The sequence below is a fragment of the Oncorhynchus clarkii genome, chromosome 21 (genome assembly GCF_045791955.1).
Source record: "Oncorhynchus clarkii lewisi isolate Uvic-CL-2024 chromosome 21, UVic_Ocla_1.0, whole genome shotgun sequence".
Classification (NCBI taxonomy): Eukaryota; Metazoa; Chordata; class Actinopteri; order Salmoniformes; family Salmonidae; genus Oncorhynchus; species Oncorhynchus clarkii.
Window position 1 is genome coordinate 39,750,089 of NC_092167.1, and position 13,653 is coordinate 39,763,741.

At 44.3% G+C, this 13,653-nt stretch overlaps 2 protein-coding genes across 3 annotated transcripts; both read left to right on the forward strand.

Annotated features, from left to right (window-relative positions):
• Positions 1-49: 49 nt before the first annotated feature.
• Positions 50-6,126, forward strand: LOC139379048 (tRNA methyltransferase 10 homolog A-like). Its single transcript, XM_071121786.1, is given in 8 exon segments — positions 50-472; positions 2,969-3,134; positions 3,336-3,407; positions 3,522-3,596; positions 4,087-4,236; positions 4,473-4,578; positions 5,559-5,707; positions 5,709-6,126. Coding segments are annotated over 8 exon segments (996 nt in total). The 5' UTR covers positions 50-299; the 3' UTR covers positions 5,814-6,126.
• Positions 6,127-6,411: 285 nt separating this feature from the next.
• On the forward strand, positions 6,412-12,714 carry LOC139379046 (spermatogenesis associated 6-like protein). 2 transcript variants are annotated; one of them, XM_071121784.1, is made up of 11 exons: positions 6,412-6,524; positions 7,000-7,137; positions 7,458-7,506; positions 7,791-7,832; positions 8,322-8,446; positions 8,688-8,783; positions 9,042-9,260; positions 10,800-11,053; positions 11,194-11,287; positions 11,981-12,079; positions 12,356-12,714. In XM_071121784.1, exons 1-10 carry the CDS (start codon positions 6,477-6,479, stop codon positions 12,050-12,052), a joined length of 1,137 nt encoding a protein of 378 aa, XP_070977885.1. In that variant the 5' UTR covers positions 6,412-6,476; the 3' UTR covers positions 12,053-12,079; positions 12,356-12,714. The 2 variants fall into 2 exon arrangements, with proteins under 2 accessions (XP_070977885.1, XP_070977886.1); XM_071121785.1 differs by lacking the exon at positions 6,412-6,524 and having other exon boundaries at positions 7,070-7,180.
• Positions 12,715-13,653: the final 939 nt, after the last annotated feature.

Genomic DNA, 13,653 nt, shown 5'->3' on the forward strand with positions numbered 1-13,653 from the left:
CTAGTGGCAGAGCGTCATAAATTGTGCGACTTTGCGGAAGACGGTGAGGATACATTGTGGAACAACGGAAAAAGGTATATGTGGAATGGCCCGACTGACAGGGAACATTTAGCCAATGTATTATGTTTTTATAGGGTAGTTAAAAAAATAAAACCATTAGTTAGCAAATGTGTGTGTTAATTATTATATGCATGTGGTTGGTAAGCTTTACTTTCCCAGTAGTACGTGCATTTGAACACTAGCTAGCTAGTAGTAGCGACAACCAGGCTGTTTGCAACAGAAGTAAAAACACACGACCAATGTCCAGCGAATATTTAACACCGTCAAATGAGAAGAATGATGTTGCCAGTGCGGCTGAGAATAAGGATGGACAGAGCAGTGCTAATAATGGAGAAACCGAGACTCTTTCAAAAAAACAGAGAAAGAAGCTTATGAGGCACCAGAAATGGGAGGAGGAGAGGAACCTTCGTAAGTAAGTAGCTAACTAGGTATACGTTACTGTTTTAAGTGTTAAGTCATGTTTTCAATAAAGACTTCCCCTGATGCATTCACTTAGGCTACTTCTTTGTGATTATGTACATAGTGACCAATTATTGACTTCACAGTAAGACATCATCATACTGCTTACAAAAATTAACAACAACAGAATTCAACTCTACACAGATTGCCACTATTGACTTATGGCAAGTTGTGCCTTGAAGCATGCCCACATGATACATTTTTAATGTTGATTTTCGTAAGCAGGAAGTGCCTTGTTGTGTATGATCATGTCGTATTAAAATTATCACAGAAATTTGCATCCTGTAGCACAAACTCCATAATGTTTTGGGACACTAAAAGTCGATGGAGAATAAGAGTACCTCCTCCCAGCTGCCCACTGCACTGAGGCTAGGAAGAGGCATTTTTCTACGGCTGGCCATGCTTTCCACCTGGCTACAACTACCCCGGTCAACAGATCTGCACCACCCACAGCCACTTGCCCAAGCCTCCCCCATTTCTCCTTCACCCAAATCCAGATAGCTGATGTTTTGAAAGAGCTGCAAAATCTTTACCCCTACAAATCAGCTGGGCTAGACAATCTGAACCCTTTCTTTCTAAGATTATCCACCGCAATTGTTGCAACCCCCTGTTCAACCTCTTGTATCATCTGAGATTCCCAAAGATTGGAAAGCTGCCGCGGTCATCCCCCTCTTCAAAGGGGGAGACACTCTAGACCAAAGGTGTTACAGACCTTTATCTATCCTACCCTGTTCTTCCAAGGTTTTTGAAAGCCAAGTTAACAAACAGATCACCACCCATTTTGAATCCCACTGTAACTTCTCCGCAATGCAATCTGGTTTCCGAGCTGGTCATGGGTGCACCTCAGCCACGCTCAAGGTCCTAAACGATATCATAACTGCCATCGATAATAGACAATACTGTGCAGCTGTATTCATCAACCTGGCCAAGGCTTTTGGCTCTGTCAATCACCATATTCTTATTGGCAGACTCAACAGCCTTGGTTTCTCAAATGACTGCCTCCCCTGGTTCACCAACTACTTCTCAGAGTTCAGTGTGTCAAATCAGAGGGCATGTTGTCCGGACCTCTGGCAGTCTCTATGGGGGTGCCACAGGATTCAATTCTCGGGCCGACTCTTTTCTCTGTATACATCAATGATGTCGCTCTTGCTGCTGGTGATTCTCTGATGCACCTCTACGCAGACTACACCATTATGTATACTTCTGGCCTTTCTTTGGACACTGTGCTAACTAACCTCCAGACGAGCTTCAATGCCATACAACTCTCCTTCCGTGGCCTCCAACTGCTCTTAAATGCAAGTAAAACTAAATGCATGCTCTTCAACCGATCGCTGCCCACACCTGCCCGCCTGTCCAGCATCACTACTCTGGACGGTTCTGACTTAGAATATGTGGACAATTACAAATACCTAGGTGTCTGGTTAGACAGTAAACTATCCATCCAGACTCCCATTAAGCATCTCCAATCCAAAATTTAAAAATAGGTTTCCTATTTCGCAACAAAGCATCCTTCACTCATGCTGCCATACATACCCTCTTAAAACTGACCATCCTACCGATCCTTGACTTCGGCGATGTCATTTACAAAATGGCCTCCAACACTCTACTCAGCAAATTGGATGCAGTCTATCAGTGCCATCTGTTTTGTCACCAAAGCCTCATTCTATCCACCACTGCGACTTGTATGCTCTCTTTGGCTGGCCCTCGCTTCATATTCATTGCCAAACCCACTGGCTCCAGGTCATCTATAAGTCTATGCTAGGTAAAGCCCCACCTTATCTCAGCTCACTGGTCACCATAGCATCCCCCACCCGTAGCATGCGCTCCAGCAGCTTTATATTTCACTGGTCACCCCCAAAGCCAATTCCTCCTTTGGCCTGCCTTTCCTTCCAGTTCTCTGCTGCCAATGACTGGAATGAATTGTAAAAATCACTGAAGCTGGAGAATCATATCTCCCTCACTAACTTTAAGCACCATCTGTCAGAGCAGCTCACAGATCATTGTACCTGTACATAGCCCATCTGTAAATAGACCATCCATCTACCTCATCCCCACATTGTCCCCCCCCTCTTTGCGCCCCAGTATCTCTACTTGCACATTCATCTTCTGCACATCTATCACTCCAGTGCTTAATTTCTCAATTGTAAGTAGTTCGCCGCTACGGCCTATTTATTGCCTTACCTCCCTAATCTCACTTCATTTGCACACATTGTATATAGATTTTTTTCTATTTTGTTATTGACTGTACTTTTTGTTTATTCCATGTGTAACTCTGTTTGTGTCGCACTGCTTTGCTTTTATCTTGGCCAGGTCGCAGTTGTAATTGAGAATTTGTTCTCAACTGGCCTGCCTGGGTAAATAAAGGTGAAATGAAAATATTGTCTGATCTTTTATAGTGTCATGAAATCCTTCCATTTGAATAACTTTTTGTTTTTGGTGTGCTACCCAGGCAGAAGCGAAAGGAGAAGAGGCAGAAGAGGAGCCTTGAGAGGAAGAACCAGGGGGAGGAGGGAGGGGAGTTTGTGGGCCGGAAGCGTTTGAGGAAAGAGGTGACACCCAGTAGCCCCCTGAGACTGGTGATTGACTGCAGCTTCGACAACCTCATGATGTTCAAGGTAGGCTGTCAGGGCCCCTGTGGTCAGTAGGGCACAATTTTGTGGAATGTCCTGATAGAAAAATATTATGTAGAACAGACATTAATCTCAGACATGTAGAGTAAAGAATCATGACATTTCTGTTTGTCTGCAACGTTCCATGTAAATACAAGAAAGGCACAGTATTGAATCCTGTGTTTATGTATTGTCTCCCCTGTGTAGGATGTTAGGAAGCTCCATAAACAAATCCAGAGATGTTATTCAGTTAACAGACGAGCGGCGCACCCTGTTCAGGTCAGTCTACCTGCCCCACAGGACATTGCCATCATCGTCATCCCCTGCAGCATCAACCTCCACTGAAGTCAAGTGATTCAAGACTCAAGTGGTGTATTTTCTCTCTTCTCCTAGTTTTATTTAACCAGCCTTGGTGGACAGCTGAAGCAAAACATGGATAAGACTGATGAAGGATGGGTTAACTGGAAGGTGAGTGTACAAAGTCTGTTAGTTTGAATACGCACACAGGCAATGCATGTTGAAATGACCAAGGGAAATACAGAGCGGTGTGTTTTTCACAGGTACGCTGCACTACGTTTGCGTATTTACCGATAGGGAGTAATGTAATCCTCAATGTCTAGTGAGAGTTTCCATATTTAAACTTCTGGTGAAAGGTAGGCAAGAATCTTGTCTAGTGGGACAACATATCTAGTCTGTGTTTTGAGTGCTGGGTGCAACTGAATGCATTCACAAGTCAACGCCTCTCCCAAACACATTCCATCAGATGCCAACCCATTATATTTGGGGGCGATTTAACCCATTTGAATATCCCACTACTGAGGGATGTAATCTGGGTGGTTAAAGAGAGCTGTATAACTGGAGGAAGGGGTCATTAGGCCGTAGGACTTCTATAGGTGAAGAGGGAAAGGCTGCAAATTACATCAACACCTGGTATCTTCTGTGTGTGTGTCCGGGGCAGGATATAACGGTCAAAACAGAGGCGTACCATGAGGTGGTGGTCAAGGAGGAGCTGGTGTACTTGACCTCTGACTCTCCCAATGTGCTGACAGAGCTGGATGAAACCAAGGCCTATGTCATCGGAGGCCTGGTGGACCACAACCACCACAAGGTCTGTACCACAATTACCTAGAATATTTAGAAGATATGTTCGATTGCCTCAGGACACCAAAAATATTAATATTTTATCTAACAGATTGGGTGTGTTGACCAGGAAGTCAAGACGTCCAGTTCCAAATCGCCCCCCTACCCCTAGACACTTCGCGTAGATCTGAGACAATTAAATGGAGCCCTCTTCAGGTCCCATGTTTCTCAGTTGTTGGTTTGACCTTTAACCTTGTCCTATAGGGCATCACCTTTAAACGGGCTCAGGAGCTGGGGATTGACCACGCACAGCTCCCACTGAACAGCTTTGTCAAGATGAATAGCCGCAAAGTGCTGGCGGTCAACCACGGTGAGGAACTATCCTAATGATTTACCCGTCAAGATATGACACCAACTCCATTTACTGTGGCCTAGTCATGTGGTATTGACCCTTATGAAATGATTTTTTACAGAGCATTAGTGGTCCACTACATGACCAAAAGTATGTGGACTGGAACTAAGGGGCCTAGCCCAAACCATGAAAGACAGCCCCAGAGCATTATTCCTCCTCCACCAAACTTTACAGTTGGCAAAATGCATTCAGCCAGGTGGCGTTCTCCTGGCATCTGCCAAACCATGATTGGTCCGTGGGACTGCCAGATGGTGAAGCGTGATTCATCACTCCAGAGAACGCGTTTCCAGTGCTCCAGAGTTCAGCGGAGGCAAGCCTTTACACCACTCCAGCCAACTCTTGGCATTGCGCATGGTGAAATTAGGCTTGTGTGTGGCTGTTCGGCCATGGAAACCCATTTCATAAAGCTCCCAACAAACCGTTCTTGTGCCGACATTGCTTCCAGAGGAAGTTTGGAACTCGGTAGTGAGTGTTGCAACTGAGGACAGAGGATTTTTACGCGCTACGCGCTTCAGCACTCAGCTGTCCCATTCTTTGAGCTTGTGTGGCCTACCATTTCGCGGCTGAGCCGTTGTTGCTCTTTTACGTTTCCACTTTACAATAACAGCGCTTACAGTTGACCGGGTCGTCTATAGCAGGGCAAAACATTTTATGAAACTGACTTGTTGGGAAGGTGGCATCCTATGACGGTGCCATGTTGAAAGTCACAGCTTTTCAATAAGGCCATTCTACTGCCAATGTTTGTCTATGGTGATTGTATAGCTGTGTGCTCGATTTTATACACGTCAATAACGGGTGTGGCTGAAATGGCCAAATCCACTTATTTGAAGGGGTGTCCACATACTTCTTTCTGTATATGAAGTTTATGTGATAGAATTAATGTGCTCAGGATTTATTTGTATTTATGAATTTATGTGTTTGTGTGTTCCCTGGCACAGTGTTTGAGATCATACTGGTGTACCTGGAGAAAGGGAACTGGCAGGAAGCCTTCTTCACTGTCTTGCCTCTAAGGAAAGGGGCCATTCCCCTGGGCCAGGAGGGCATAGCCACGGAGGATGAGGAGGAATCTGACAGAGACGCAGAGACGGTCACACCGAACACAACGGGCAACGAACAGGACGAATAGTAGAACGTACAGGGATGACAGGACACACTGCAGTTGGAAGACGCCCCTAAATATGAGTGCAGCATAGCTGTGTCCTAATACGAATTATCGATTGCAAAATGGTTGATTTAGTGAGTTTTGTATTTATTTTGCCGAATTATAGATTGTTTTTTAGTCAATGTTTAAATAACATAACATTTCTGTTTTCAGCTTTATTTAATGGAAGATATTTTACTTGGAGTGCTTATATTAAGTGAACAAGTCGTACATATCTGCAGTTCTACCTTCAGACCTATTCTTGATGCTCTGCAGCAAGCCTTGTTTCATTAAAATGTTTAAAAAAAAATACTTACACAGCAGACTGTTATTACTGGAATAAAAATATTCTCCATATGTAAAAATGACTATTGTTACACAGGTCAGTCCCTGGATGGGAGACCAGATGCTGCTGGAAGTGGTGTTGGAGGGCCAGTAGGAGGCACTCTTTCCTCTGGTCTAAAAAAAAATATCCCAATGTAAAATAAGGGTTAAAATAAAATGTTTGGTCATTCTACAGGAGAATCACTGCTCTAGTAGTATACAGTAGTGCCTACTACCCTCTTGTGGCCAAGGAAAGATAATGCACCTAAAATAATTTGATTGAAACCGGAAGTTTCAGACGCCATGGAAACACATGACGCTGACCTGTGCTGCTAAATTAATAGCTAGCTAGCATCAAACGAATAGCGTCACCATCAAACTGTTGAAATTAATGTCTCGGAAAGCAATGAAAGTGGTAGTTGACTTACGGTTTAGAGCGGTAAGACATTTTTGTTAATGCAACCAGCTCGCGACCTGCTTCCCAGGTAGTAGTTTACTTGTGGAGCGTCGTGTACAGTGGTGCACATAAATTGGCTGTCTTGAGACTTAACTCAACTGTCTCTGTTCAAACACATGCATATCTAGCTAACTTTAGTTTGTAAGCTTTCATGCAAGATCTATACATAACAGTAATGACATTCGGTGATATTTGTGGGATCCACCCACTGTTTGATTTTGCCAGGCTATATAATTTTGATTTGCAGTTATTATGTAGCCTTGAGTGAATTGATACTACTGCCTATGCTATGAGGCCAGAGCTTTTATGGCACCACAGATGGTCATCATCGGAGAATTGTTGGTTCAAGCCCCAATTTGGATCTTGCTTTTCAATCGCTACATTAAACATGGTGAACGTGTATCTGCAAAGCCGGTGTTGTTCATGACACCATAACCAGTTATTGATTACATTTCAGGTATCATGCCCTGGTGTGCATTTGCCAGCCAAGGATGACATCTACCTCAGTGTGTGCTTCATGAGCCAATACCGCAAGTCTGTGTGTCTCCCCCCTGTCTTCCCTCTCCTGTTTCGAGAGAAGATGAGATTTGAGAAAGTGGGTTAATGTGACGCGTTTCTTCCTGGTGATTCCAAACCAAGTATGGCCTAACCCCTCTCCTGACGAGCTATCAGGAGTGCAGGTTTTTGTTCTACCCCAGCTCTTGCACAGTATAAACTAATCAGCTTTTCATCTGGGGGCATGATTTGTTGACTTAGAGCAGGGCTGGAACAAAAGCCTAAATTCCCTGTAGCTCTCTTGGATGCCAGGAGGTTGACACCATGCAGCGGTTCTATAAACTAGTAACAGATCAATTCTAAAATGGGAATGAACAAGATTTTCTAAATGAGATTTGTTCAGTTTCTGTTCACATCCAGGTGTTCCACTATGCTGTTGACCCAGGAGATGTTGCAGAGATGCTGGAATGTATGTTCTATTTGATATACCTGTTGGCCAGTGGAGGCTGGTGGGGGGAGCTATAGGAGGATGGGCTGATTGTAATGGCTGGAATGGAATAAATGGAACGGTATCAAACAGAAACCACGTTTGACTCTGTTCCATTAATTTCATTCCAGCCATTACGATGAGCCCGTCCTCCTATAGCTCCTTCCACCAGCCTCCACTGCTGTAGGCCTATTTGATTAATTTTGCTACTACAATGTTGTATGCTCATATTCAACGACTGTGTGTTTGCTTATTTTTCCCCTCAGATGAAACGGTCAAAGTTGAATTGGTACAGTTGATCCCCCCAGGTGCAGTAATCTTCAAAATGTTTAGAAATTACTTTGGTCCAAATTTGTAAGCTAAGAGTTTAACTTTAACATGATACAGGCACAGTCTAATACAGTGGTCCCCACCCCACCCCAGTCATGTACCTCCAACAGTACACATGTTTATTGAGGCCCCAGAAGAAAAAAAACAGTTAATTGAATTTGTCAACTAATCATCAGGCCCTCAATGAGTTAATTCAGGTGTTTTTTGTCAGGGGCTACATGTGTGCGGTTCGGGGTACTACAGGACCGGAGTTGGGAAGCACTGGCCTAATACACCATAAGCAAGTAGATCATATGCCATGTAGCATCTGTTTTTTATCCAAAACAACTTGCAGTACATTGGGCGCCGTTCATTTTAGTATACGTGACCCCTGCAAGAAATTAACCCATGATCTTTGCGGTGTGTTCTTACTAACTAACTGAGCCACACAGGGCTGCAGTGATTGACCTCTGTGTGCTTTGCTGCAGTGGGGGAGGCCCTGGCCTGCTTTGAGGAAGACGCCAGACGCTTCCTATTTCCAGAGCCCAAATTGGTTCCATCCTTCTCTGGAGTGGACAGAGAGGTTCTCATGACACGCTCCATTAGCTTCCCTGTAAGTAGGAGAGAGCTTACACCATCACTATGGAGAACCAGGCTGTAGTCCTGTTTCAGTGAGATGTATGAGACGGCGATGGTTCACTAGACACTGATTGATAGGTCCGATTAGGACAATACAGAGGCAGCGTACCTGCACAGAGAGGATACAATTTACGTTGATGCATTAAACTGCTCTTCAAACTAGTGAATTGGGCCAGTATCCATTCAAATGATCTACTCACGCTCATCTTTCCCAGGGCATTGCTCCAAGGTTAGAGTTCTCCACCAGAACAACCATCAGTGAGTGCTCTGCGAACGCAGAGGTCAACAGCACCCATCTCAGGTCTCCAATGGTAATGCTTTCAGTTTATGTCATTAGCACTCTCCATAGACTTCCACTTAATGTTAACGTTTCTCTATTAGCCTGTTCCCAGATCTTTTTGTGCTTTCGTAACTCCTATGGTCACCATGATATAGGACCAGGCTAACCCATTGTACGACAATGTGCAGGACTTTTTTTCAACCACTTATTCCCATTAGACCAAGGTCTAAGATTGAGAAACACTGAGCATATGGAATAATTCTTTGCTCATTCACTCATTCGATCACAGAGGACAGTGGTGCCAAAGAAACGCACTAAAAGGTCCCGAAAGGGACACCGGAGAGGAGATTGGGACGGTGCCTGGCGGGCACCAGTGATGCCCAGATCACGCTCCCTCTCCCCGTGCAAAGCCAGCCAGATGGACAGTTGTCATGGAAACATGGGGCGGCTGGCACAGCTCAGTTTGGGTTCCAGCTGGGATATAGATGAGGAGTTTTTACCCCGTCATGTAAGTATATTTTACATCTAGTGGTGTGAGCTGTCATGGTGACAAATGACAGTATGACATCTGCTATGTCATGACAGCGAGTCAGCAACAAGTTCATACATAGTTGTATTTGTGTGTGTGTGTGTGTGTGTGTGTGTGTGTGTCAAATCAAATTGTATTAGTCACATGCGCCGAATACAATATTTCACCTTAAGTGAAATGCTTACTTACGAGCCCCTAACCAACAGTGCAGTTGAACAAGGATAGGGATAAGAATAAGAAATAAAAGTGACAAGTAATTAAAGAGCAGCAGTAAAATAACAATAGCGAGACTGCTTTCCGTGCAGTAGCAGAGAGAACAGTCTATAAATAAATGGCTGGAGTCTTTGACAATTTTTAGGGCCTTCCTCTGACACCGCCTGGTACTGAGGTCCTGGATGGCAGGAAGCTTGGCCCCGGTGAAGTACTGGGCCGTACCTACTACCCTGCCTTGTGGTAGGAGGCTGAGTAGTTGCCATACCAGTAGCTTTTTTGCCAAATCTTTTCAGTCTCCTGAGGAGGAATAGGTTTTGTCGTGCCCGATTCACGACTGTCATGGTGTGCTTGGACCATGATAGTTTCTTGGTGATGTGGACACCAAAGAACTTGAAGCTCTCAACCTGTTCCACTACAACCTGTCAATGAGAATGGGTGCATAGGTCCTCCTTTTCCTGTAGTCCACAATCATCTCCTTTGTCTTGATCGCGTTGAGGGAGAGGTTGTTGTCCTCCCTATAGGCTGTCTTGTCGTTGATCAGGCTACCACTGTTGTGTCATCGGCAAACTTAATGATGGCGTTGGAGTCGTGCAGTCATGAGTGAACAGGGAGTACAGGAGGGGCCCCTGTGTTGAGGATTTATTTAAGCTTTATTTAACTAGTCAGTTAAGAACAAATTTTCAATGATGGCCTAGGAACAGTGGGTTAACTGCCTTTCAGGGGCAGAACGACAGATTTGTACCTTATCAGCTCGGGGATTTGAACTTGCAACCTTCCGGTTACTAGTCCAACGCTCTAACCACTAGGCTACCCTGCCGCCCCAGGATCAGTGTGGCAGATGTGTTACCACCTGGGGGCGGCCCATCAGGAAGTCCTGGATCCAGTTGCAGAGGGAGATGTTGCGTGTGTGTGTGTGCGTGTATGTATGGCATTATAGACAGCAGTTGGCAGAGAACAGCATTCTGTTATTTGAACTGAAGAATATTCCCAGGTGTGGTTTTATCCTCAACCCTACCCAGTCATGTGGTAATGATTCCCTGTACTGGGCATAACATCATTGAGATGATGACATTCACATTCAGTGGTGCAACTTTGTTGATGAAGGAAATAGGACATTGAACTCATCTCATCAATCCATCCACCTTTGGACACTAGCTCTAAATAAAACCAACCATTCATTCCGTTTGGAAAATGATAGGATAATTTCAGGCTTTGGACACACAACTGAATCAAATAGTTTTTATTTTATTTTACTGTTGTTTTTTTACCCCCTGCTTTGCTCTACTCTTCTCCTCCTGTCCTTAGAAAAGCGACCCCTGGCTTGGGACTGGACACTCCCCTACACCCCACCTCTCCCCTTTCATGGCCAGACCCACCCTGACCAACGACTCCTCTCCTCGTCTCCCACAGTCCCTGTCCTCTGACACAGACAATCTCCTGGACTACCCACCAGGTCCAAGCCAACGGTGGTCCCTGGTTAACATGGGGAGATCCTCCACCGCTACACCCAGCCATTCCATGCTTTGGCACTCCTACAGGGAAAGCTCGAGACAAAATGGGTATGTCGAGCTTACTTGAATGATCATGATGTAAGCTCTTGGCTCCTATAAGGAGCGTAATGCCATTGACAAATGTCCTCCATCTCAGTTGGTTCAGGCCTGACCCTGTCCTGATCCTTGTCTCTTATCTCTATGGACAGGTCACGCCCCAGCTCTCAGGGCATGTGGGAGGAGGTCCAACACCGCGTCCGAGGACTCCTTACCACCCCTAGAGCGGTGCACAGACTTGCCCGTGTGAGTAAGACACATGTCGCGTTCATCTGCAGTGGTTGCGTTGGAAACCATAACAGCAATCACACCAGCAATTTAACCTTGACAAGATTGAACAGTAACTTAAATTGACCAGTTACTGCCATTTCCTGTCAGCTTCATTGAGCTTGCCTGGCACAATGGAAGCAATAGAAATAGTTGTAAAATGGCCAACCCCACCCAGCTGCCACTCCAGACAGACTAGAACGAAAGCTAAAAGTAGAGCCTAGTATTTGAACCCAGGGCTGCAGTCATGCCTGATCCCTACACTTTGTTTGGAAGCTAATGTTTTGACCATGTTATAACTTGCCTCATCCTCGGCTCACATCACCCTCATTCAAAAATAATTTTAGTATTAGCAATTCCCTAAAAGTTTTGTGACGTGTCTGGCTGCCGTAGATAGGGGAATAGACCAGATAGAAATGCAGAATCGATCCATAGGGAACTGGAACTCCAGCAGAATGACAGAAAGTCATATGCAGACTCCACTGCTCCCTCTCCCCCTGACCCTCCTCTCTCTCTCTCTCTCTCTCCTTTCTCTTTGGCTATAGTGTGATGTAGTAAGACAGGTCTGTTTTTTATTGTCAATGACAAGTTACTGTATCATAAACCAACTGGGATTAAGCTAGTGATGTGTATGTGTGAGAACTCAGTGCTAATGTATTGGTTGGTCCTCAGGGGGCCACAGACTCCGAGATAGACGAGGTCCTAGCCCGGAGGTCCATCTCCCCTAACCGATGCCCACCCTAGGGAGTCAGTGGGGAACGGCCTGGGAAGGTAAGAGGGAATAGTCAGATAGCCTCGCTGCACTGGCGTGTCACAGTGTATTCAAACAAATCTCTTCTTCTTCCGAACATGAATTACCATGACAGTATTGTATCACAATTATGATAACACAGTAGAATCCCCGGTCTTGATCTGCATTGGTATTGATCAATATTTGAATACCTTTACATTTCTGTATTGAATGACAGTAGAAGGCCCGTCTAGAAATATTTCAATCAAAGTTGACGTTCCAGGGATTTTGATTGGATTTACCTGCCTTATTTCCAGGGGTGCCGTTCACTCAACAACTTGAAGCTTTATCTTCTATACAACCAGTGAAGAAGCCAAAGTGTGCGGTTCATTTCGGCATTGATTTCATACGATAATGATGTCATAATTCACTCTGTGTGTGTTACGGTTAGCTGAAATGAAGTATTAAGTCATACGGTGGCTATTGAAGAGAAGTGATTTACCAGAATTCAAAGCATCTCATTATATTAACGCTAATGTTATTAGTCATTTTGTATGTTTATTTATGGTATTGAATTGAGGCAGAAACCATAGAAATGTATGTCATTATAGTCATGTTCTGTGGACATGGTCATTTTGTGTGAATAAATCGTTTTGTGTTATCTAACAAAAAGAAATCATGAATTTCTCACCCTATATTGAATGTACAGTATTTGAAAATATAAGCTATGGTACAGTAACATCATATTGTTACTCTTGGGTGTGTTCAGGAGCGTGAAACCTGCAGATAGAACTGTAACGTGTAGAGCGGACTGGGTTGCCTATTCTCCATGACAAAGAAGAATATCTGCTCGACACAATGTATATCTATCTGAACGTTGTCATGTCGCACCTTCCTGAATGAGCCTCTGGCCTCTAGCCAGCAAACGGGCTGACTTTGTGGAGTCCTCGGGTGCGTCGGTGGAAAGACATTAAAGGGGAATTATGGGTAGGTCGATAGTGCTCTTTGTGCTCTAACATCACTCAGGGGAAATAGCCGGTTAGGTGATTATATATTAATGCACTGACTGCCTGCTTCAGGAACATTCTGTTCCATCACTGTGCCTTTCTAAGCTATGACCGTTCTATTGCTAGTCTAGAGGATCCAAAACCGCAACCTGTGGTATAATACAGTGACTGCAGTATTTCAAATGGTTTGCTAAGTCGTTCTTGTAGATAAAAACAAGGTTGTACAGTAACCAAAGGATGCACATCCAATGGTCAGATGCTGGACAGGGAGAAACAAGTAAATGAAAGCAGGAATGTCCACAACTCTAATTCTGCATTCTCAACCATTTCCAAAACCACTCAAAAAGAGAAACGCCCAAGTTATTTTTCTTTATTAGCTTACATCTAGTACATGTTGATTCATATACTGAAGTCATTTGTGAACTGTACACACTTTAGCCATTGATTGTTGATCTCATCATAATGTGCTTTTGAAATGTACAGAAGAACCGGATTCACAAGCTTTATTTTGAGCCACATCTGATCAATCAAATGTTAGTTACATCGCCCTTGACTTGCTTTCCTATACTCAATAAGTCACCAAGTTGAGAGATGTTCTATAATAACGT

Bases quoted from the DNA above. Each gene is read 5' to 3' on its own strand.
- LOC139379046 (XM_071121784.1), top strand. From the start codon at position 6,477: ATGTCTCGGAAAGCAATGAAAGTGGTAGTTGACTTACGGTTTAGAGCG. The intron at 6,525-6,999 runs GTAAGACATTTT...ATTACATTTCAG, and splicing joins TTGACTTACGGTTTAGAGCG to GTATCATGCCCTGGTGTGCA. The intron at 7,138-7,457 runs GTGGGTTAATGT...GTTCACATCCAG, and splicing joins AGAAGATGAGATTTGAGAAA to GTGTTCCACTATGCTGTTGA.